The 25,002-nt window shown below is 40.2% G+C and overlaps 1 protein-coding gene across 2 annotated transcripts in view; it reads right to left on the bottom strand.

Annotated features, from left to right (window-relative positions):
- Window positions 1–25,002, bottom strand: part of COL4A2 (collagen type IV alpha 2 chain) — a 149,359-nt gene that overhangs the window by 44,695 nt on the left and 79,662 nt on the right. For both annotated transcript variants that reach the window (XM_075090759.1, XM_075090769.1), the window contains exons 5-15: window positions 11,784–11,918; window positions 11,657–11,701; window positions 9,416–9,532; window positions 8,631–8,702; window positions 7,063–7,098; window positions 6,908–6,970; window positions 4,542–4,577; window positions 3,835–3,876; window positions 3,238–3,312; window positions 1,988–2,032; window positions 757–819 (exon numbers count right to left, since the gene is read on the bottom strand). In XM_075090759.1, coding sequence (XP_074946860.1) covers window positions 757–819; window positions 1,988–2,032; window positions 3,238–3,312; window positions 3,835–3,876; window positions 4,542–4,577; window positions 6,908–6,970; window positions 7,063–7,098; window positions 8,631–8,702; window positions 9,416–9,532; window positions 11,657–11,701; window positions 11,784–11,918 — 729 coding nt within the window. The remainder of the gene's footprint in view (window positions 1–756; window positions 820–1,987; window positions 2,033–3,237; window positions 3,313–3,834; window positions 3,877–4,541; window positions 4,578–6,907; window positions 6,971–7,062; window positions 7,099–8,630; window positions 8,703–9,415; window positions 9,533–11,656; window positions 11,702–11,783; window positions 11,919–25,002) is intronic.

Raw genomic sequence — 25,002 nt, 5'->3', positions numbered from 1 at the left:
ATGAAGGCACAATAAAATTAGCAAAATTAAGTGACGTCTTAACATCCTAATGGTTAAGAACCATTATGATTTCTTAGAGAAAATAAATCTGACAGCTTGAAACTCTAACACTAACACTCCGATTTCAGATACTTTATCAGTGACATTCATGCATGGTGCAAACAGAACAGGTCTGAAATATAATCTGGTATTTGAGTTTTATCTCTTAACCAATACATTGTAAATTGACCGTGAAGATTTTAAAGATGGCTGAGACTTTTTCTAAATAAGTACTGTTCTCACTCTATTTAAGCACTTTAGCACTTAAACACTGCCCCAAAAAAAGATCCATAGATGCTACAAGGTAGTAGTATTTAAATTAGCTTATTTCCTGGGGTCACAAGTAACTGCAGCCAAACTCATGTTTGTTAACCATGGTCTGAAGAGAGCTAAGATGGAAACAATGAAATACAGTCTATGCTGAGGACCAGGACAGTAGCTGAGGTTAGTGAGCACAGCTTTAGGTAAGAGATGCACAAGGCTTCCCAATGATGATATAGGTATACTGTGAGTCCTGTGGGGCCCTCCTCCCACTACCATTTCAAAATGGCCTTTTCACTTTCCTATGTCAGGCATTTAAGAGATGGCCACAACCTGGTGGGCTGAAGAACTATGATTTCTATAGTTTGTTAACCTGTGTTTTGTTCCTGAAGGCAAACTCTCAGCGTGGATTTGCACATTCAGCTGGGTGAATTTTGCCTTTAATGAGTGACTCACCCTTTGTCCTGGAAAGCCCATTACCCCTTCTTCACCTTTTTCAGGAGCATAGAGAAGTACACCCTAGGAAACATTACAGGTTAGTTCAATACATTTCTTCATTACATCCAAAAAAATTGTAACGCTGTTTTATGGCAGCTAAACAGGAAGAAAATATCACTGTAACACATGGAGGATCTAATAATAGCTTAATGTGAAAGAACTGTTGTCCTTAATTTTAAGTGTAACATGCTTGCTTCATTACAATAGCAGAAGCAGGCCATCAGGGAGAGGACAGGGTTTCCCTCCTACCATCTCCTCCTTCTTTATTTCTTCTGTGGCTGCAACTCTGAAGAAGAGCCAAAGCAATTGTTCAGCTATAAAACCAGTTAAGCAACTTAGCTTATGCCCAAACTGTAGCTTCAGAGAGCTATTTGGCAAACACAGGCATGCTGCTATCCATCCTACTATCAAAAAACCTAAAAAGGGACAAACACATATCCCCTTTTGCTACATCAGCATAAAATCTACTGTTTTCCTAATGTAGTCAACAAAGTTCTACATGTGTAAAATCTGACCAACAGCTGAAGAACTGGCTAGCAACTGCACACGGAGGGCATCAGGGCTCACACTGTGACCTTCTCCCATAACCTTGTGGAGAAGCTGCCCAGACCATCTGAGAAAATAAAGCTTTGCAAAATGCTCAGTGAGGCATCCCTAATTGGTAAAGACTGTATTTTAAACCACTCTGGGAAGAAAAAAGGAACCACCTAATGGCAAAGCTATTTAGACAGTCTAGAGGTTGCCTGTGAGTTAACTAAATGATACAGCAACACATGGGATCACTGTCCACTTACTCAACAGACTTAATGACCAGCGAGGCCAAAAGTCTGTATGTGCTGGGGAGTAGACTGAAAAGGATTGAGAAAATTTCCATATATACTTATTTAATAAAATTTAGTGGAATTTTTAAACAAAGCAGCAGATCAGCAGCAGTAAACAGATTTATTTATAGTTAAAGCTAAAATTAAAAAATGTGTGAGGGAAAAATCTTATTTCAGTGAACCAGTAAGAGAACAACTGATCCTACTGTAGAATTATTACATGTCATGTTGGGTCATTTTTCTAAAACGTCAGAACTGGTGTCTCTGCTTATGTTGCTCCACATCTATATCACATCATTTCAATGAAGAATGCACCAGCATTAACTTCAATATTACTATTTGTCTTTATTCTTCTCTGCTTGACTTACTGGAATTCCAACTTCTCCTTTTTGTCCAGGTTCTCCTCTTTCACCCTAAGAATAAAGAAAAAAGTATTCAGGTATGTTAGGCATTCTCATTTCCATTTCAATAATTTTTCTACAACATAAGGTGACAAATGTTTATCAGGAGAGAAACCACCACTCGTCCTGTTCTTTATTCATACACTTGTCATATGAAATGAACGTTTTCATAACAAGTTTTTAAAGTTGCTTTTTAAAAAATATTTTATGATTTTTTATGAAAAGGTTTCTAGAAATGTGAACACCTCGGGTTGTTTCCAGGCTTGTTCACGAGATGCCTGGGTGGTGAGTGCCTGAGTAAAGTCTATAAATAAATGCACATTCTCCCATTTTTACCTACTGTTTATCTGTGAATTGCCTGATCAAAAGTAAGAGTTCTTGCTAGGATGAGACAAATCATAGCCTAAAGTCTACTCACTATATTGATGATATCTTCATTGAATATAAAGGCTCTGCAGATAAGTAGCTCATATGCTGACTTCTCTGCTTAGCCATGGAAATCCCCACACGTATGTTACTCAATGCAGATTGCAGACTGTCAAAGGTATTTTTAGATCTTTCAGGATCATACTGATTTACTTATCTTACTGCAGAAATTGCATGAGCCATGTGAACTTTCCAGCTTCAAATCTGGGATGAAAAACTACTGTTCTGGAGGTTGGTGTCTGACACAATATATACATACAGGGTATGAGTACCTCTGCTCCCAGCAAGAAGCAATAGATGAGAATAAACTGCATCTTGCTGTTGAGGATTTCTCCAATTCGTATGAGCAAGTCTTAACTGTAGGTATACAAATATATGCACCTTGCAGATAAATTACAAACACAATAATTCAGATAGCTTCCCTAAAGATACGCTTTTTTTTTACAGGAAGAAACATTCACTCACTATTATGAAAAACAAGATATTGAATTATTTCTCGGCAGGTATTTCTGCTTGTAAAATGGTAAGATGTGAGTGATGGACAGTAGTTGCATACTTACACAAAAAGAAAAAGTTTGCCTAAGGCACTTCTAGTCTGTGAGAAGTGGTTTCTGAATGACTTTAGCCACCATAGTTTCAATAAAAACTTCATGATCCAAGCTATGGGAAAGTAGCAGATTTCTAAAGTCTTCTAAGTACTATATATAAAAGCACATTTGTACAATATTTTAGTTTTGGTCCTGTAGAGCTCTTAGTTCCTTGTGTATTTTAGCAAAATATCCTGTAGTTACCTTATGTTTGTCAGGGGAGACACCCGTCAGTTCTCTTGTAGGAAGCCCGGGTGGACCTGGAGGACCTGGTGAGCCCTGCAGGAAAAGCATAAGGGTACATTTATTAAGTTTCAATACCTTGCCAAGCTATTGATCGGCACAGGGTCTAAGGAACCGCAACAAAAAGAGCAATGCAGATTTGCCCCTGCTAGAAGTGTGGTTCTAAACCTCTGAATAAACTGACACCAAGACAAATTTATTTTGTGCTGGGATGAACATATAGCAATACTCGCTCTTGCCCTGTATGTTTCCAGAATGACGGTAGCGACTATCGCTTTATATAAAGCGATCTGGCTCCATAAACTTCAGAATTGTTCTCTGATTTGTGTTGGTGTAGAGGAGGGTACAGTTATACCTAGACATGTAGAAGCCAGTTTAGCTATGGCATTCTTTATGGAAATTATAATTAATTTCAAAGCTATACTTGTTTGTTCTTCTCTTATAATTATGTAATACAATTGAAAACTAAGAGAGTATTTAAAATAAATGCCTTTATAGATAGCAAATAACATCAACCTGTCCTTTAGTAGTGATAGTAATTCATTAGTTTTTCCTTACCTGTTCACCTTTTTCTCCATAGAAGCCAAGGCCCCTGTTGCCCTGCAAAAACAATAGGTCAAGATTTACTAAGTGTACGATTCAGTTTCTTAATGTAAAAAATCAAATTTAAACATGCTGAAAGGCCTTTTCAGGCTTACAAGTCTGTAGGACACCACTGAAGAACTGCAATCAAATAATAGTCTATGTTTACCTCAAAGTATTTTTATAGATTTAAAAGTATTTTTATAGACCTAAACATTCAGAAAGACAACTCTAATTACAATCTCATGCTCCTGGTGCTTCTTACAACAGACTTTGAGTCATTCACCGAGTAATGTGAAAAGATCAAGCGTTTCTTTTGCAAGTTTTTTAATAGCACTGAATGTTAAATAAAAATACCTAAGTGGGCTGGAACAATGAACTCATATGTTTTTTCCGCTGAGATATAATTGAATATTGTGAAGACGGCAAGGATTCTCTGTTCATGGGAAGCTACTGTGACCACAGTAGCAAATTAAATCTGGCTCTAGAACTGGTTTAATCTTTTCAGGGTAGGCGATCCAGCGTAGGATTAACTTCTTGTGGTATGCAGCCAACACAGTAGGTCTTGTGCTACACAGCCTTTGGTGCAGCCTGTGGTTCTTTATTTTACTGCCTTCAAGGGGGTCTTGGATAAACCTCAGTGACACAAAATCAACATAAACAACTCTAACACAAAAACTTACTTGTGGTCCTTGTGGTCCTGGGGGCCCTGGTGGTCCCTGGGGAAACACAATAGGGGAAAGTAAGTTACTTGTTGCTTTCTAATCAATGTGTGCAGGAGATCAGTTACTTTATGTCTGAAATACAAGTACATATTTATAAGGCAGTGTGTTCCTCAGCATTCAGTGAGTTATCCTCTATATTAGCTGTGTTTACTGTTCTGAAAACTACCCTCCTAAGTCACATTGTAACCTTTCCTAATAAAATAACGGTCTCCCACCTTAGACCTAATGAAATCCCATTTTCATTTCAAATAATCCGAGCTTGTGCTTTTGGATCCTGACTTAGTAACATTTTAAGCTCACACCTAAAGTTAAGCATGCCTTTAAGTGCTTCACTGGACTGTGTCTTAGTACTGCATCGGTCTGTACAAGGAGTTGAACTGTCATATGCATCTCAGATTACCTATTTGGTATTGTACAGAATGAAATCAAAGGAAGATGGTGGGAAATGAAACTATAACAGGAAAAAATGCTGCCAGAGTCTTACAAGAAGAAGAGTAGGAAAGCCATCAATTGGACAGACAACCTGCCTTGCTTCAGTCAGCCATGGTAGTTAACAGGCTCCGAAGGGCTCTACACATTAAAAACTCTGTCAAAAGCGGGAAAGGTGGGGTGAATAAGAAGCATGACCTATTCAGAGAGGAAGATGGTGAATAAGAGGCACAGAAAAGAGAGTGAGCTGCAGATCAAACCATCCACCTACTGAGCCCTGAAGGGGATGTAACTGGGCTATGCAAAATCAAGGCCAACATGCAAGGAAAAGGTAACAACACTCAGGTGAGACCTGCATTCGCTATGCATCTCTGACTTGCTGTGTATCTTTGTGTGCAATAACAACCGACTTCTGAAAAAATTACTTCTGAATCAGTTTTGGTTAGCCAGGTAGTCTGTGAACCGCTGTCTAATCTGCTGGGCAGATGCACTGTGCAGGGCATCCCGCTGCTTGGAAGCCCTGCAGGGACTTAGGGGAGCCACACTTGCCTTCATGTGGGATCTAGGGCTTAGGGAAGAGGAATGATGCAAACTCAGAGCTGGGAAATGCTCCCAGGTCCCTCTCACAGATGAGCCACTGCCTTAGAAATGGTAAATATAGGTGGATATATTTTATTAAGAGCTGGAGATGGTGGGATCCATCTGCTCTGGACATGTGTTCAAAAGAGATGTAGCCAAGATGGCAACCAGAGGGATGTAGTCATGGGCCTCAGAAAATGTATGGTTCATAGCATTCCTAACATCCAAGACAGTGCACTGGGAATGTGAGTCATTGCAAGTGGGGCTCCTGTGTGAAGCTCATGAACTTCATGGGTTCACTCTAGAGAAAGTGTAAGTAAAGGACTGAGGAGATTTCCCATTAGGACGACCAGAGGAGAAAGACAAGGTGCAGCTTACTCCAGATGATAAAGCAGGCACTGCAGAAAATTAACTTTGGGAAGGTTTAGCATGCTCTGGATTTAGTCCTAGATCTGGATTTGGGGGAGGGGTAGACAGGGAAGGGTGTCCCTGCAAACAGCTGTGCAGGCTGTGTGGAAGAAGCACTATATTATTTTTTTTTCTTCCCCAAATCAGTGATGTAGACCACGTCTACAAATTTTGATAAAACAAACAAACAAAAAAAAACCCCAAACAAAAAACCAAATGCTGTAAAGTTGTCTTACAGGAAAATAAAGCAAGCCTAAAGGAAATAAAATACACTGAATTTGAACATCTGCTTCTCACCCACAAAACCATTAACCGTGGTAATAAGAAATGTAGAAAATGGGATCTGGAGAGAACACAGTCTTCCCAAAGAACTATTCAGCAACAGTTGTCAACGTCAATGCTGTAAATGTTGATTTTGGAAAAAATGACTGAAAAATAGTTTAAAAATAAAACTGTATTCTAAATACTAATGAAGAATGTTATCTATTCGATCTCCTGTGGGAAGTGTGGAGAGCTAATATACATATCCTTTACGAGCAGAAAAGATAACATATTTAGGACCTGATATCTTTGATAACTCAGTGTAGGGGGATGTAGACTGGACTACATTCAATATCTTTACAAACAAGACTCTTTCAAGGAGGTTAAAGAAATACAATATAAATCAAAAGCCTCCAGCAATACAGGGTGAACAAAAGTGTACCTTTTTTTTGCAATATCCATCCTTGTAGAATCAGTGCCTTCCAGTACTTTTTAAAAGGTTTTGCATTCAAGGACACCTACTTGCTATTTCTAACCTTTTTTTTTTTCTACCCATTTGCTAGGTTACAATCCAACATAATGGAACTTGCTGAGATGACTCTTCTGCTAGGTTAATTTCCTAGAGAACATATTTAAAACACACTTACTGGTCTTCCTCGCTCTCCTCTTGGACCAACAGGTCCTTGAATACCCGGTGTACCAGGAGGTCCCTTAAATAAAAAAAAAACCCAACCATCAATTAAAGTGGTTCTGATATAAGTTATTATTGACACTTTATCACATTCACTGTAATACTACTTACCTGAAAACCAAGGAACCCTGGATCCCCAGGTTCCCCCTAAGAAAGACAAAGTAAAAAAATTCAATAAATACTATATACAAAATTGAATAAAATATTTTTCCTCTCTCATTTTTTTCTTATCCCCAAAACTAGTCATAGCATGCAATGCTATACAAACTCTTACATACAGAGGCATCCAATACAGGTGTTGAGATAACCAAATGTAGGCCACACGGATTTTGTACTTTCTACATACAAGACAGTTGCATGTAATGTCGTAGGAGGGTACAAAGTTGGCTAGGGAAATTAAGGATCCAAACCACATATCTGAAATGGACAATAGACCACGTTTAATTCTTTGTTGAAAAATCTCACCTAACCAGTGTCTCAATTAGGGCTATAACCTTAGCTGAAATGTACAAGCTCATTTTTTCATGAGTTGCATGGGAATTACCAAATCATTTTGATTCTCTCTGAGTCACTAAAAGCATTTGGAACATACTGTTTTCAGTGACCACATATTTTAACTGCAGTACATGTTGAAATGTTTTTGGAAAGTGGATCCAAAAATGTTCTAGTGCAAAGACCTTCCAATACACATAAATAATGTGGTATTCAGTCCAGACACCTTTAATCATTTTGAATAGCATCCTAACTATCTAGTTAATTTGAGTTTAGTTAACAAAATAATTTGTGGAACCAAGTACTTTCTGAAATGAATCTAGGTGTCAGTATCCACCTTTGGCCACAATACACTTGAGCAATTCTTAATCATTACTTAATAATTCCTAATTCCTAACAAGTGCAGATTTAAAGAGTTTCTGAAAGGAAAAGAAGATATCATTAAAAAATACAGGCAACTTACAAATATGTCAACAGAAAAACCTATTTTGGCACTCATCACTGGCAAAAAATACACATAAATAATGTCAGCAGATCCCTTCCGTGCCGAGTACAGCTCAGATGTAGCTTTGTACATAAATTTGTCACAATCTATACTCTAATACCATATGTAATCCCTTTTCTTTATCTGATACCTTCAATTATACAAAACTAGATATATGAGAGAAAGCCAGAAGTGATTACAAAACAAGTTTTAAGGATTAGATGCAGTAAAAGCACCCATAGAAATACTTGGGGTTTACTAAATAACTAAATAATATACTGAAGTGTATTTTGTCCCAAGTCAGCCAAACTCCTGCATGAAAATTTTACAGAAAGGATGCTAATATTAAACAGAATCATTCAATGGCCAAAACTATGGCAAAGGAATGATTTTGTCATGAATGATAACAAAGGTAGTCATTGAATAAAGAGGGTAATACTCGAACTACATCATCTCCAATGCCTCCACAATCCACCTGTAGGCTGGAATTCCTTGCAAATAACTGAGTGGAGATTTTTTTTCCTTAGTTATCAGATAGACTTTGCTTTAACCAGAGAAAGCAGAAGCTGCCTTGCAAAGCCTACACAGAATCGAAGTGGGCCTCTTGGGACGTGTCCATCAGAGTGTAAATAAAATCAACTCTCCATCATCTGCTTGTAAGACAGTATTGAGCATGACTGACTTAGAGGAGTTACAGACGTACCCTGTATTGTCTGGCGATGTCAGGTGGCACAATATAGGGCTCCCCCTTCTGGCCCTTTGGTCCTTGGACTCCCTGGAGGTGATCAAAAAAATAACAGGTAACCTTTCATATCATATATGTTAACACATAAACAGCTAAGAGTAATGAAAAATATTTGTTGGGGTTTTCATGAGTATATACAAACTGCTGTTTAGAGGCAGAGACTATGCCTAGCTCTGGAAATTCATGGTTTAAAAACAAAGTGTAAACCCTCACAGTACATAAAATAATGAATTTCTGATTCTGGGGGAAGAACCCCCGCATTACCCATGAGTGTACTGGGTTGCACCCCTGAGCTAGAGCAGCAGCTGCAGCTCCCCAGGGCTGATATATGCCCTGGTAAATGCAGGAGCCCCACTGCTCACCTCAGCATGATCGTACATATTGCGCCATGGAAAGCCAATACTTTGGCCATGGAGTAGGGAAGGATAAAGTTACTTTCATCGGGAATTGTGATTTTAATCTTCCTTAATTGCTGTTGGACAAAGCGGTACAAGTTCTCCTGAAGTCATCTCTCCACAAGACCTACATGACGGGTATAGCTCTGGGCAGACCTCCCAGCCCCGGCTGCAATTTAATAACTAAGTATTGTGCAGTGTGTCCACAGTAAGTCTGCATGGATGCTCTGCTGGGCCAAAAGGGAGCTCCATTAAGTGATGTCCCATTTTCTTCCAACACACACGTGAATGAAACTCACTTAAGTAATGATCGTAGCTTCAGAAGCTCACTTACTGCCAGCTACTTACAATGGTACCAGGGAAACCAGGGATTCCGGGACTTCCCGAGTCACCAGGGTCACCTACTGTCCCGTTACAGCCATCATGACCCGGTTTCCCCCTTGATCCTGGCTGCCCTGGATGACCCTGTTGAGGAAAAAAAAAAAGTGTTTATCTATCCATCTGTTTCTAGTTTTCCTTTTCCTGTAGTCACACAGTATTTAGACATTCTCACATTAAGTCCAAGGCTTGGATCCATGGGAAACTATGATTTTCAAAGACAGAAACAGACAGTGCCTTTTTTTAATATAGCTGCAGCTTGAACCAGATGCCCCAGACAGCATGAAAAAATGAGTAGTGAAGGACCTTTCAGAAAGGGTAGGAAAGCTATGTTCAATGCAGGCTCTGTTAGGCAGAGAAGTAAGCCAGATGAGGCTGCTGCGCAGGGAGCCACCAAGAACTGGGATTGTTAAGTGTTTCATTGCTTCACAGTTGAAGAGGGGGAAGAAAGGTTCCTTGCTGGCTTTGAACAGCTTCCAAGCCGGGAAAAAAGTCAGAGATGCTTTTGCAGCTAGGTTGCATATCGTGATGAGGCTGTAAGCATGGACATGGGAAGAAAACAGCAGGGCTCAAATCAAGGGAGCCAGGGGAACCGCAAAATCTTCACACAGAGCCTCTGAAAAATTACTCCTGTCTGAAACTGGATTTCCATTGCTGTACCTACATTTACCTCAATTGCTGTTGCTTCTGCTTTGCACTGACACTGATATGCAAATCTGCCCTCGAGCAGCTCCTTCTTCCGGGGAACTCAGCCGGAAAACCCAGAAACTAACATAAACCATTCCTCCTTTCTCCTCTATCTAGAGCAAGAATTTTCTCTTTGCTTCCGCTCCCTTGCTTAGAAGAAGAAGAAATCCGTCCACGTCCTGACCTAGCTCCATCAAGCACTGGCACCCTTCACCCCAGAAGAAATTCAGGCTTGCCACCATCTTCTTTTGGCCTCCAGCCCCACATCGTAGCACCGTGCCATTACAGTCTGTACATGTGCCTATCTGCCTTCCGATGGTCAGTGCTATGTCTCAGCCTGAGAAAACGGTCGGAGAGGTAACCGAGTGGGAAGGGCAGGGGAGCTTGAGGACAGGGCACAATAAGCATGCAGGTTCAAGTACTGTCTGAAAGTATTTATTCTTCACAACGCAATGTGCAGAGGTCAGGAAGGCAGGGCTAAAAAAGAAAACTTGCTCAGGTAAGAGAAGCGGTCCAGCTATAGCAACATGGAGATTCACAGGGGAGCAATTTACACTCCTTCCCAGGATGTTAGAGTGCTTAGAAAAAACTCAGTATGATGTGGTGAGATGAACAAGATCTTTGGCTTCAGGGGTGTTAATAGGAATGGGAAAGAGGGTCTTCTGCTTTTTCTTTAAGAATGAGAAAGAGAGAGAGGAGGAAGATTGTGAGAGAGAAAACCCTGAAACTCAATAGGGAGCCCTTCTGGAAACAAAAAAGGGTGAAAGCAGAGTGGATGTGGATGTGTGGGCTGCAGAGCGGGGCCCCGGTGTCAGGGAGCACTACAAAGGAAACCCAAGCCTGGGAACTCTGTCCAGGGATTCCAGTGACTCAGATTTCTTTGTTATTTTATGACACAAGATGCAAAGAAGTGTAAGCTGGGAAAATGCAGTGCTGTGAACTTTACCCAGTTTTCCTCTTTGAGTATTTCAGTTTTATGGACCTGGTCAATTTGTTTGATACTGTTCAGTGTTCAGTAATTTTTTTAAGACTATCTCAGGCACGCCATATAAGCTATAAAGCAAATAACAATGGTTAGTAGTCTTAAAATCATTGGTCCTTCTATGTGCTTTGCAACTCTGAAATAATAAAAAAATAACCCACGGGTGTCCTTCACTCACAAGCTTAAGAGATGTGAAGTACTTATCTCAGAGCTCTTTCCTACAAAAGAACATACTTAGCTGGGTAACCTCCAGGGACACAGGAAACGTCTATCCTTTCTTGTCCCTTCTGCAGGGGGATTTCTCCATAGGATAAAGCAAACAGACCTTAATTATCCGAGGGAATGAGAGGGAGCAGAGACTCTGCTCTCTCGTTGTGTATCTGCAGTTCCACTCACTTCAATAAATTCCCTTAGCTTAAAAGTGTGTACGTGGCTGATGCAGAATTTAGGCTAGAGATTTCAATTAAAGTAGAAAGGCTTTAAACCAGCCTGCAATATTTGGAGTTGGTGATTTCTTAAAGGTGGAGTAACCAGCTACTTACAGGAATGCCGTCTGCCCCGGGGAATCCAGTGACTCCTCTTTGCCCCTAGAGTGAAACAGCACAATTAAAACGATGTTCTGCCCAGCATTTTGCTCATTAGCTAAAACATCTGATATTCAATAGTTACCACTTCTCCTTTGGGTCCAGTTATTCCTGGATATCCTCTTTCACCTTTGTGTCCTTTGGGACCTTGCACTCCTGGAATCCCCATCAACCCTGGTGGTCCAGTGAACCCCTGTGATCCAAGGAGCCCTGGCTGGCCCTGATAAAAATAATAAAAAAGCATTTATTTAGAAACAGTTGTGATGCATGAAGCTGGATCACTGCTGCAATGGAGTCAATCTCTTGAAGAGAAAATAAACACAGAATCTCTTTCCGTTCCAGTGGGCCAGAGCCTTTGATGAACGTCATCTGGGAACACCACACAGAGGAACTCCAGCAACAGTGACCACATCGTGCGTGACAAAATCAATGCACAGAAATTAACACTCAAATCAATATTCACTACTTGAATATTCATGGCTACTCTACGAAAAAATGTCTTTTCTTTGGAATAAGGCTTCTCAAGAGTGATTCTCACTGACCTACAATGTAACAAATTGTGCTCCAATCAAGTAAAATATGCTTAAATGTGAAATCTGCTTAGTGGTCCTAATTCTTACAAATGGAGTCTGATATTTAATGGCAAGAATTTCTCCCTCTTTGGGGATGATATTTCTGTTTAGCAGTGGAGCCTGAAAATGATTAGATGCACATGCATCCCACAGGTTGAAGAGTTGCACATAGGGCTCCCTTGTCATTCTCCCTTCCAGCGCTGGTTCGGCTCTTCAGGCCACTTCAAACATTGTTTAAAAATAATCCCCTGTTGAGTGCCAACATCACAAGGCTCAACAGGGGAAAAAATCATTTTGAAATGACACAATGGTGGTTTAAGTAATGGATTGTGACAGTATGTCTGAGATCTGTGAACCAAACTATTTGAAAGCCGTTCCAGACGTAGCGTCACTGAAGGCACATATGTTCTGCATGCTTTACAGTACTCAGTGCACTAATGACACTCATGGTAAGTGGCCGCAATCTTTGCTGGAGAAATATGCTTCAATGGCACAAATCACCATTTACCATGACGTTCTAATTAAGTTGCTTCTAATGAAAGTATTTTAAAAATGTAATTAGATTTTTCACAGACCAGTCTGTAACAGCATTGATATCTCACAAAGCGAGAATTACAGCAAAACATGAGAAAACAGATACGTATTTATACAAATGAGCTGATAAAAAAATAACACCTTGGTTTAGTATAAAATACTTACAGTTTTGCCCGTGCCTGGAAATAAAGAGCAAGAAGATTAATACAATCCCTGTCCAAGAAGGATAATAGTTCAACTTCATTTTAATGATATTGAGGTGGGCAGAGCGAAGGAGGGCAGTGTGGGGACTTGAAGAAATGAACCTGAAGATACTCTAAGGTTTTTGTGTTCAGGTAGTTGTAGTAAAGATACTGAACAATGCCTTATTGATATCAGGCAAAATTTATTTTATTTCCATATTGAAGGATAGGCCCATTTGTGACATACTTTCAAAATTTCATTGTCAACAGTCTATCTAAAATCAACATTTATCCATGCTAGAGTTGTCTTGATATCACAAACCCAAAACCAAACACTACAACTGAAACATGGTTTACTTCTAGTTTTAAAAGCAAATCAATTTTTCACACTGCTTTCATGCAAAATGGCTGTCACAACAGTTGGAGTAGGTTTTTATATTTTAAGTCTTATTGTATTATATCAAAAGAGTCCATACTGAGAAGCTGGCATAGCCAGACAAAGTACAAAACTCAGTGTAATTTATTCTCTTGGAAGAAGGCTAGGAACTAGCCAGCATGAAGAATGATTTACATGGAGTTCCTTGGGACAAGCCACTGGGATGGATCTCTTACAGTATGGATCTTTTGCTATACTGTTATGATTAATTTGACAAAACTGATGGTTTAGGAGCTTTGCCAAAGGACACCACGGATTTAAGTGTTCGAGCTGCCAGTGTGAAAGAGAATCTTTCCTCTGCTTACAACCAAACCCAACTTTATACAGCATCCCTACTTCTAAACCAAGCCTGCTCATGTGGATTATTAGGTGCCAGGAGGCCAACGCCTTTTCAAGTTAACAAACTGAGAAGTAACAAAGGTTATATGAATACATATAAAATCTAATATGATTTGTGTTGGCAGGAGGCATACGCATCTGAACAAGCAGCTGCTCGTTTCCTTATGCCAGCCACAGCTGGCTATTAGAGCTGCATCTTTCTCCACATCAGTAGTTTTCACTTTAAGTCACTGAATCTCTGGAAGTTATCCTACGGAGGTGCAGATCCTTGTCTAAACAGTTTCACAGCAGACATACTTTTCTCAGTTATCTGACTCAAATGGAAGATGCTGATTAAAAGCACCAGACTAATTATTTAAATCCCAACCAATATTCATCAGTGGGAGCTGCAAGATCAGGGAGAAGACGACTTTTCTGATGTCACTTTTTCTCAACTTTTCCTACCTACTATGGCCCAAAATTTAAGTATAAAGTAATTGAGAGAGAGTACATATGAGCATACACCATGAAACTGCCTTTTTAGGGAAAGAATAGATGTTTAATTCTTTTTAAAAAATGCACAGTCCATGTTCTTTATTGTTTTTTTGTAGAGCAGGATCAATTCTTATGGAAATATCAATATAAAATATTTCCATCTTACTATAATGCCTTAAAACTTAACTAAATACTTAAGATAGTTTGTTCTTCCCCATAACCCAAATCTGGAAAGAAACCTTTAAAAAGGATGAAAATGTGTCTCATACACCTGCAAAGAACACAGAAAAATTATTCAAAATCAGTTGTAGAGATTTGAGTTGGCTCCAGTTTCAATTCAATTTTGAGAGGTTCTGAAAACAAATGTTTCAGTTACTTCCACGAAGAAAGGAAAACATGGATTCTGTACACAGAAAATGCCACTTCATTTTTGAAGTACCTGAAAGGCAAAAGAAGTCAGATAAATTCCAAAAGCTACTCATCCACTTGAGATATGGAATCCTTCTCTTTAGTGCCCACCTACGCCTCTTTTGTGGGCAGCAGGCTGCAGGCAGAACACGTGTAAAACGCTTAATTGTAACGTCCGATAAAATGCTGGTTATGTTCGGAACTGTCAAATCCATGCCTGGCTTTCTTCTGGGGCCACGAAGAGCTGCAGTACTTCAAAGGTGGCATTACGTGGAACATGGTTACCTCTCTAATTCCTACACCAAATGCCACTCTCCCACTGCCAGTCCCATTTTCCTATCTGGTGTGGAGGAAGAAGTAAACAGGGAACGGAAAACGAGGAAGAGAGCTGGGCAACGCCAGCGCCCCTTGCCCATGCTTTCCCAGTAATTATCTGATCATTTATTTGTTGAGGAATAGGGGTTATTTAGTATTATTTGCACTAAAGACAAGGGAATTGATCCTTTTGGGACCAGTTTAGCACGACGCTAGAGTCAGAGCTGAGGAAGTACTTAATATCACGACAATGTTTGTGTAATTCTTCAGCCAATTTGTACCTTGGCTTGTTAACTGAATTAACTTTGTTAACCTTCGTTAACTCAGACTTGTCAGCTTTTACTCTGCTTTCTTTATGTTAGATCTTTTGTTGAACGAGTATGTCCCTTTCTCATTAGCAAATGACCTAAGAACAATCTCTCTTTTGCAAAGGTCATGGAGGAGGCTTAAGCAAAGACAATCAATCTGAAAGGTTTAGTCAAATAAAGCAGGACTCAATTATTAGAGTCCCGAATTCCCCTCCGTGAAACATGCAAGCCTAGGGAAACATGCTATCCCTGTCATATTTTAGACAACACACAAAGTACTTTCTCTGGTGCTCTCTTTCCTTAAATGATAAAGCAATGCAGAAATGTGTCCTGGCCCACGGTGCCCTCTGGCAGAAGGCTTCCCATTTTGCTGGGGTGAACCGGAACTCCTCCTAAATCCAGAGCATGGCACGATTACCCCATGTCACCCATCACTGGATTTACAGGCCGGTGCTAAGAGGCTTACCTAAGCGTGCGTGGCATGCTATGGCCAGCACCTTGGAGGGAGCACGTGAAAATAAAAGGAAAAAGTGGGCTGATGGAATATCTTGAAGGCTAACAAGAAGCTTTTTCTTTGTTCTTATAGAAAACTTCCACGACTGTTCAGATGAATTACAAAGCTCCCAATGTCAGGACACACTCCTAAATAGGCAGTCCCTGTTTTGCGCTTCCTGTGACTTCAACTGACTGGAAGAGGTCTCGCACAATTCATGTGGTGGGCCCAGCCACGTGCAAAAGCTATTTACAGAGAGGAGCAAAGGTCAGAAATTTAGGAAGCCTGGAGGAAATCTTCCCAGAAAATATTTGCAATGTTGTATATACATTGTCACTTGTCCAGTGACGTGCATGAAAGAAAATGCTGTTGGGGTTATGACTGAATTTAATAACTGCATTTTGCAATTAAGTCCCAGTGGACTTAAGAAGATCCTGAACAGCCTTTTAAATCTGTACTGAATGTTCATGTTTTGCAGCTTGAACTTTAATTTCCAGTTCTTTTAGGCTCAGTGAAATGAAAGAGATGTCATGTTGCAATGTTTTCTTCCTTCTAATTTACTGCTAAATTTACAGTGTGGAAACGAAACTGGTAAAGTGTGCTCATTTTGAGAGCAACCAATTGTTTGAGGTGCTATAAGGACACAAGAAATGACAGCACCTGCTCCAAAGGTTTTAAAATACAAGAACATCACCTGCGAAATCTGCCTACCAGTATGGAGATACAAAGAAAAATGTTGATTTGCAGTAAAGAGGAGACAATCAGAATTACTGCAGACCTTCACTGTCATTGAGCCCATTTCTCCACATTTCATTACGGACTTCCATTTTGCAACTGCTTCTGGTATATGGAATGTGATGATTCAGTATTCCCCACAGGAAAACGATCCTTGTAGGCTGTCATTTATTTAATAGTGGACAAGAAGAAAGGAGGTCAATTCCCTGACATTTTAAAAAGGTCACTGTTGAAAGGACAAGTTCACTTCCTGCGGGAAGGGTGATCTGACTGTGACGGAGAAGTGGGAGCTGGGACTTTTTGTAAGAAGGGTCAGCCTGGAATGGTTCCTGTAAGGACAGATGGGGAAAGGATGTGACAGCAAAGACCTCAATGCAGTCCCACTGCAGGGAGAGCGGCAAGTGGAACAGAGAGCAACTCACCGGGGAACAAAATCAGTTATAAGGAAAATGAGCAACTTCTGAGCTGATTAAAAGTGCTAACCCAGGAAAAGGCATCCGTGCAGGCACACAGGAAAGAAACAGAAAAGTTTTTTAAAGTAATGCTGACAAAATGTGGAGAACAGGGTGTAAATGTAGGGAATTTGTGATTCTCTGAGGCATATTCCATGGAGGTAGGCATATCAAAGCAATCGTTGAGCCGAACTAAAAAATGTATGACCTTAGTGCTGCCCTCTACCCCCCAGAAATACAAACTACAAGCAACAAGCTCAAGAGCCCTGTTGGGGTACACTGAGTCAGACTGGGATGGGCATATCACCTGGCATTTCTCCTCCTGAAACATAAATCCAGGAGTTTATGGATTGAACGCATTAGAGGAAAATATGTAAGGGAAGGGTTTGGGGTTTCAGCTCCATGCAGTGCACACTGTGCCAGCTATGGGATTGCACAGCTTTGGGCTGAGAGGCAGAGACAAGCAGGTCACACGGAGCATCCTGCTGCCACAGCTCAACTAGTTCATTTCGAGTCAGTGACTGCTAGGGCGGCCCCAGGCTGCCCACTATGGACAGATCTCCACAGAGCTTGTTGCACAATGCCCTCTGACTATTTACAGAACCAATTCCAAATCAAGTTTAAGATCCCGTGGATCTTGACTGGTTATTTTGCATAATTTTTGCATGGCAGGGATATATGTGTAGTCTCTCTTTTGCATCAGCTCTATGAAGATGAAATTTTTGTTTACCAACACTTCTCAGTGGTTACTGGAATAAATCAAGTTTAAAAGACCTCACTTTCAAAGCTTTGCTGGGTACAACTTCAGTCACCGATAAGTGCAACATTTACGACGACACAGAATAGACTGGTACATTTCTACACCATACATCATCATGCTGTACATTGATAATGTAGTTTGAATGGTTCAATCCACCTCAGCAACTCAGAATTTTGTTTTCACAAGATTTAAACGTTTTTGCAGCTCCACCTGGGTCAAAACAATCTGTGGAATGGTAGAAACTAAAAATACATAGGGCAAAACATAGCTAATGCTAGCCACTGGAAAGAAAGATTTTCTGGGAGAAAAAAAAAATCCCGAAGTTGGTGCAGGCTTGGTTGTTAAAAATATTAGCATGTCACTGTATTTCTCTGTCTTCAGGACTGCAGTAATGACTATTTTCTAAAAGACAGATGATCAATCTCAATTTGCAGTGAGCATTCAGAAGCCCCTCACTAGATGGCACCAGCCATTGCAGCTGCATGCTGCCCCAACCACCACAGGTGCATGTTTCCAGAGCATGTTATAACCCTCAGGAAATCTGATAAGGAGTTCAGGTAGGGTCAAAAAGTCTTTGTGCAAGGTCTAAGGCAACAAAAGCAGGAGGTTTCCTGAAAAATGTCTGGCAGTGAGATAGCTGGGAAAGCGCAAATGAAATGGGCTGAGATTCATCATGAAACTGAGCAGTATGGCTTCCTGAAGTGCCCGTGTTTCGCTGTTCACCCTTTATTTCGTTTAGCACAAGGACTCGGTCTTCTAAGGGGAATGAGAAAAGCCTTATTATTTTATTTCCCCAGTGAATTGCTAAATTTACGTTTAATGTCACAGGCCTGCATCTTCTCATCTTTATGTTCTGAATCTGTATTTTACTGTAGGGCTGCATTAGCTTCTGCCACCACAGGGTTGCCAGTGTTAGGAAAGGATGGACTTCTGTGCTCTAACTTGAATAGTGATCAGCACATGAAGCAAACCTTCCTCAAGTGCCTTAGGCTGTGTGATATGCAATTCTTAAATACAGAGTAGCACTGAAAGAGTCAGCAGGCTTTAAAAAAAAAGTGCATAGCTAATGGTTATGTCTATTTTTAATTTATCTTTCTCTGCTTCAGAGATTATTTAGCTGAGTTTCACATTCCAGCTCTTTTTCTCAGAAAAAAATTCCCTTCTCATTTGTTAATAAAGCTTTTTTATTTATACCAAAAAGTAAACAAAAAAATTATAAAATTCACTTTAAGTTAAAAATAACTAAAAAATGAGGCTAGTTCAGCCTAGTGGCATGCTAACAATTTGCTGCTCTTTCAACTACATTGTCTGGACATGCGACATTTTCTCTCAGGACAGTGGTGACCAAATGACATTAACATTAATTCCAGAGCAGTGATTCAACTTGCAGAAGGGGTTATAAAAAATTTTTTATTAAGGAAGGAATAAACATTAAATCTTCATAAAAAAGAACTATGAAAGGGTTCCCTTTACCAGAAGCCACAGCCCTTTTCTGTAGTCAGCAAATGAAATAATTTCGTACTGTTCTCTGTTTCCACTGTTTGATCTAACTTGTGATGTTCCAGAAAGTTGCTATGTCACCCAAGAAGATAAAACATATATAAAAGAAAATATACACTAGGATGTATGTCAAGCACTCAAAAGAAACAGTTAAAAGTTTCTTCATGTCACAAAATGCATAGGAGCGTATGTCAGAAATGCTTTCTGTGCTTTGCAGAGCTGCTGCAGAAAGAATGATACTGGGACCACAGCAATGCTCTCTCAAAGACAAACATCAGAAAGGGCAAGTCTAGACAAAATCTCATGAGGATTTCCATGCTAAGTCTTCAAAAGGTTCTTGCGTAGAGGAAAGGAGACGAGGAAAAAGGAGATGTGGGAAGGAAGCAGTAGGCAGAGGGGAAGGGTGGTTTTGTTTGCAGACCAAGTAAGGGAATAGATCTGAAAGTTCAAAGCAGCATCTGCCAAAGTATGGCTGCACAAACAGATGATGAGGCAGTAAGTGAGCTAGGGTTTGAGTTTGCAACACATCAGATGTTTGTGGAGCTTGCCTGCATTCATGTTCTTACTGTGTGGTGAATATGAAGTATCTTACCCCACTGCCACTGAGAAGCAAGCTGTAGAAGGGTCAGCATGTATGCACATGCTAAAGGTGGAGCAGTGGTTGCTAGGCTATAAATTCACATCCTGGTTTATTTCTTGATAATTTACTGGCTTGGAAATTTGGAATCAGAATTAAGACGTATAGTAGTGAATATACTATCTGGTGAGCACGCTCTTTCGAATTATGACATAGGACTTGTAATGGCTTGAAAGGCACCATATTTTTTAAGGGCTGTATTTATTGAACAGATGTAGACATTTATCTACATGCAGTGTAGTCATCCAAAGCTCCCATCAAGTGAGGGTGACATCTTATGGCATGATATATCCTAATGCAGATATTCAAACTAGGTCAAACAAATGTACCCTGAACGCACCCTATTTTCTTAGTAACTGTTTCTAAAAGGAGCTTAGGTCCCTAGCTCAAACGTTGAACTCCACATTGCTGCTTTCTAAACCGTGCAAGAAAGCAACATTCCAAAAGATCATGTCCTGGAACTGTGGATTTAGCAGTTAGCATTAAGACTCAGATAAATCTGAGCATGAAAATTATGCTGCATGAAAAAGGAGCTGGATATAAATGCAATAAATTCACTAAACTTGGCAGGCAGTATATGCCAAAACTCTTGCTACTGGTGGTGCAAAATAGTAGGATTTTCTTGTAAGTTAGAAATGTTTCAGCATAAGAAAGTGATCAGATGATAACATTGTGTGCTCAAAAGCATATCCATTTATTCTGAGTATATCATCGGGCCCCCACCTTGCTTCCTTTTTGGCTACTCAGATACATGTTTCTTTTAGGCTGCTAGGAGCCACATAAATAACAGCCCTTCTACATTACTTCTTAGACTCAGTTTCTATCATCTTTATTCAGGGCATAACAAATTTTCTGCCTATATTGGGCTCTGCTAAAATTCTGGTGTGGGGCTTTGGCAGGACATAAGGGAATCATGGGGAAACCTTCAGATCTCAGAAACCTGCATTGCTAGCAGAGCTGGGGCTGGCCTGACACTGCAACGTGGACAGAGCTGCTTTGGGGTAGTGCAAGAATGGAAGTGTGATTATTGGAGCTACTTACTTTATGTTGGTTAAATTGAGAGTACCAATGTATAAAACCAGAAAAAAATTACTTCTATTGACATGTAAATACTATCCCTCTGAGTTCCAACTAAATACTGTCTTTAAGAGTTAACTAAAACAACTTAGATATGTTACTTTGAATCAACTTAAAGTTGAGATCACGAGCTAATGATGTTTTACAGACCACTAAAATGACACTGATTTATCCTTGCAAAACAGTCATTACCATTTAATTAAGTGGAGAAGGTTAGCTTGATAGCCAACCAAAAATTCGCCAGAGAGGAAAATCATCTTGCCAAATTTGCTCTTACAACCAGATAAACATTAAGATGATGGGTGTGGAGTGGGAGGAAGCAGGGAACTCCCAGTTACTCTGTGACAGTTGCTGTATCATGGTTATGTAAAAGGGCAGACTTTGGTCATGGTACCTATTAAATATTTGACTGAGCATTTTAAGGGACAGCCAATGTCTCACACATTTTTAGCACAAGCAGTATGTTTTCAAAACAGAAGAAAATTCTGTTCATCCAACATGGGTTTTGACAGGATTAAAAAAGCCAGATGCTTTTCAGGGCATGGGACAATGCAGTGCGATTCTTCTAGTCCGCTACTATCTACACCAAAATCTTCATTTCAGTCTTTCCATTCATTTTATTACTATCACACTACTAAGATCAATTGCTTTTATGCCTTTTCAAAAATCACAGTTCACACAAAATGCTAAAACTTGCATAACACAGTGGGTCGGATAGCTGTAAGGTTGCTGCTTGGCTAGCTGTGCTCCTCAAGGCAAGACAACAACCAGCACCTGCTCATGTTAGAACATTCAGTCATAGACCCGAAAGCCTATCCGCCAGCCCAATTGCTTTCAAATGGCTTTCGGTGGTGTGTGGGAGTGTTCTCAAGATCCTAAAATTCAGGAAGTTCAACACAGATGTTTTCTGTCAGTAGGCGTTGGAAGCACCAATAGTAACATCTGGTCACTTTTCCTATTTGTGAGAACATTTTCTTTCTGTCCAAAACCCATTCACTGTTGAAATTTCCAAATTGTGCAACTGGCCAAAATGTTAAGCTCATTAGGCTCCATGAGTTTAAGAGTATGTGAAAATTAAAACCCCTGCAGGAGTTCAGTCTCTTATATGCCAATTTTTCCATTCTGTGCTCCTCTTCTGTTTAAACAAAAACATAACTGTTTTTGCGGTGGGAACAGCTATCAAAACTGACTTGATCATGCAAATTTAGGTTGCTACTGGCTGTTTTAACCGTAGAAAGAATTTCATTCTCTTACAGAGGCTATGACTTTTTTAATAAGTTGTGTGCTGAGATACCCTCTCCACATGAGAGCCCAGAATACATGCTCTGGCAACATATACAAGAGACTTGGTGCAGACCTTAGACACTTTTACACTTGGGTCATGGGAATTTACAGCTTGGGACGGTCTCTGAGTTCCCAGCAAGGCCAGATGACTGGCTCTGAACTGCCAGGAAGGACAGGGGGCTTTAAGGCAGATGTGTGCAGCAATATGAAGAATCACTGTTGCTGCAGAAAAAGAGACATCTTTTTTTTCTCCTGACACTTCTGGACAGATGGGTCTCAAGAGCAGTGGGGTGCTGTGAGATCATCTGAACGGAGTTTGCATAGTTGTTTCCTCTACATGATTTGCTAATCTTGTTGTTAGCATCAATGCAGATGCTCTACAAATTTCAGCAGCTGGGACTCTCCTGAAGCCTGCTGTTGAGTCAGCTTAAGCTGAAGCTAAATGAACCCTTATGCCTTGCAGTGGATGCGGCTCGTTAACATCATAAATACTCTAACACAATCACTTTGACGGTCTTTAAACTGAGCCTGGCTTCATGTTGGGTTTGTCTCCCAAAACAACAAATAGTCCAAGTAACCTATGAGAAGTCTTGCCATCTCCAGGTAGTAAATACTGGGAGCTGTTGGCAGTTGTCTTTTATATAATACAATTAAGTTTCCTGTCTTTCGTACACACAGATTCACAGAAGGATTTTGTAAGTTGACAGTACTAGATCAAACTGAATGATCTAGGGAAGCTAAATGATCTGGGGAAAGTATTACGCCAACCAATTACTTGGAGAAGTCTCTGTGATCCCACACAAGTCTTTTTTTCCCTTGAAATCAGGAAGGAGAGTAAAAATGTTTTCCTTTGAAACCTGAAAGAAGTAGTTCTATATCATCTACCTGAAAAAAATACTCTCTTTGTGAATGTAACTTGTGATAACAGTCCTGAGGAGGGTCAAGAGTGGAGTATAAACTTGAACCAGAAGGTATAGTTCTCCAGATCCATTATTGTAGGCGGTGTGAGCTACGCAGCTGCTTCAGCAAAGGGTCAGGATGATAATCAGAGCAAACCATTCTGTCTGACCCTGTACTCTTTGCCATTCTGCAGATACTGGGGGAGCAAAGGTACTATTAAACTGTAATGGCAAGTTGCTTTTACTTGAAGGATGTGCCATTAGCTTGACAGGCCCTGGAGAAAAATAAAGTTGTTTCTAACTGATAGTAAATGCCAGTAATGTGGAAGAGAAGCCTTCCAGACAAGGAGAAACAGCAGAAGGAGCCTTTATGTTCTACAGGAATACCAGAAAGGTTGCTGAAGAAGTTATGGGTCCTGTCACTGGGGACTGGTTTCAGGCTTCAGCCTGAGGAAAGCATCTTCAGTATTTCAGATTCTGATTCTGGAGTGCCTCCAAACTTCGCTAGATTAGTGTCTTCTTAGCTAAAACATCGTCTGCTTGCAGTATGACTTGTGTCAAAGAAATCAGTGCTGTGCAGTGATGTGCTGTCTTCACGAACTTATGACAATGTACTTGCAGAGATGCCTCCATCAGCCTAATGGGAGAAACTGCATTTATTGACAGGGAAATTCAGATTGTTGGTGATGAAAGGTCAGAACAGTGCAGTTCACAGGTTAATCATGACCCCAAACCTCTGCTAGGATGCCTCTCCTGATTTACCTTGTCTGCTACAGGCAAGGATGAAAAGAAGCAAGAGACAAATTTGAAGCTACTCCTCCTTTCAAAAAACAACCCCCTGATTCTGGAACATCTGTATCCTAGATTTATAGGTTCTGGATCTGCCGGGTACCTGAAACAACCTCAACTGCCACTGGAAGCATCAGTCTTTTGTATTTTTGGCAGAGACAGTAACAAATGCACTTCATGTTCATGTGGCTCCTCTGAGCTTTTGATCTCCCTCTTCCCTTCCTCCATGAAAAAATGTTTCAACTTTAACTTCCTTGCCTCTGCTGCATCTGGGAGAGCTTACGGCTTTTACTTAGCTTCTGAAAAAAGACAATGATAGCTCTCCTATGGAAGCTAACACCTTTTTTTTTTTTTTTTTGCTTTTTTGTCAAGAGGCAAAGGACACTTGTCACATGAAAACAAATTCTGAGCAGTATCACTGCTACAGTGCTCAATACAGACTGTGATAATGTGCATGGATAAATAAGTCACTACAGCCTAGAGACTGGTAACCCCAAAGTTACCTGGACAACAATCAAGACTAACAAAATATTACCTGCTCTAGCTGACCCTGATTAAGCAGGGAGGGTCGGACTAGATGATCTTAAGGGTTCCCTTCCAATTTCAACCATTCTGTGGTTCAGTGAAATATGGCAATATACCTGATGTTCAAAAAACTCAAGATCCTGCAATTTAGCTGTTTGCCAGGTCTGCTGCTGAGATTTCTTCCTCTCTGTGATGTCTATAGAATTTTCCTATGTCTGTGTATGCATTTATTCTCCCTTTGGTTTGCCATCTTCAGATCTCCGTGTATCTAACAGAAGCCATAAAGCACTCTAGTTTCTTTAAAACAGATAAGGGGAGGGAGTCACTGACATGAGGTGGTACACTTCCTTACTGTTAAACACTGATAATTACTATATTCAGGTAAAGTTAGCGTTATTAACACAAGCCAAGATGCAAGTTTATGGCTATTTGCCTGTGGATACAATAGCTGGGTGCTTGTTGCAGATGTATTTGTGTACGTGTGAGGTCTCCTGTATCTGTAGAGTTTAGATAAGTGCAATATTTATGAGAAAAGCCAGGCTTCTGGTTCTGCAACGCTTTTATAACCTCAGCTAAAACCCTGCC

The sequence above is a fragment of the Phalacrocorax aristotelis genome, chromosome 1 (genome assembly GCF_949628215.1).
Source record: "Phalacrocorax aristotelis chromosome 1, bGulAri2.1, whole genome shotgun sequence".
In the NCBI taxonomy this organism is placed as follows: domain Eukaryota; kingdom Metazoa; phylum Chordata; class Aves; order Suliformes; family Phalacrocoracidae; genus Phalacrocorax; species Phalacrocorax aristotelis.
Note: the sequence above shows the minus strand (reverse complement) of the source record. Positions and strands in the feature narration are given on the sequence as shown.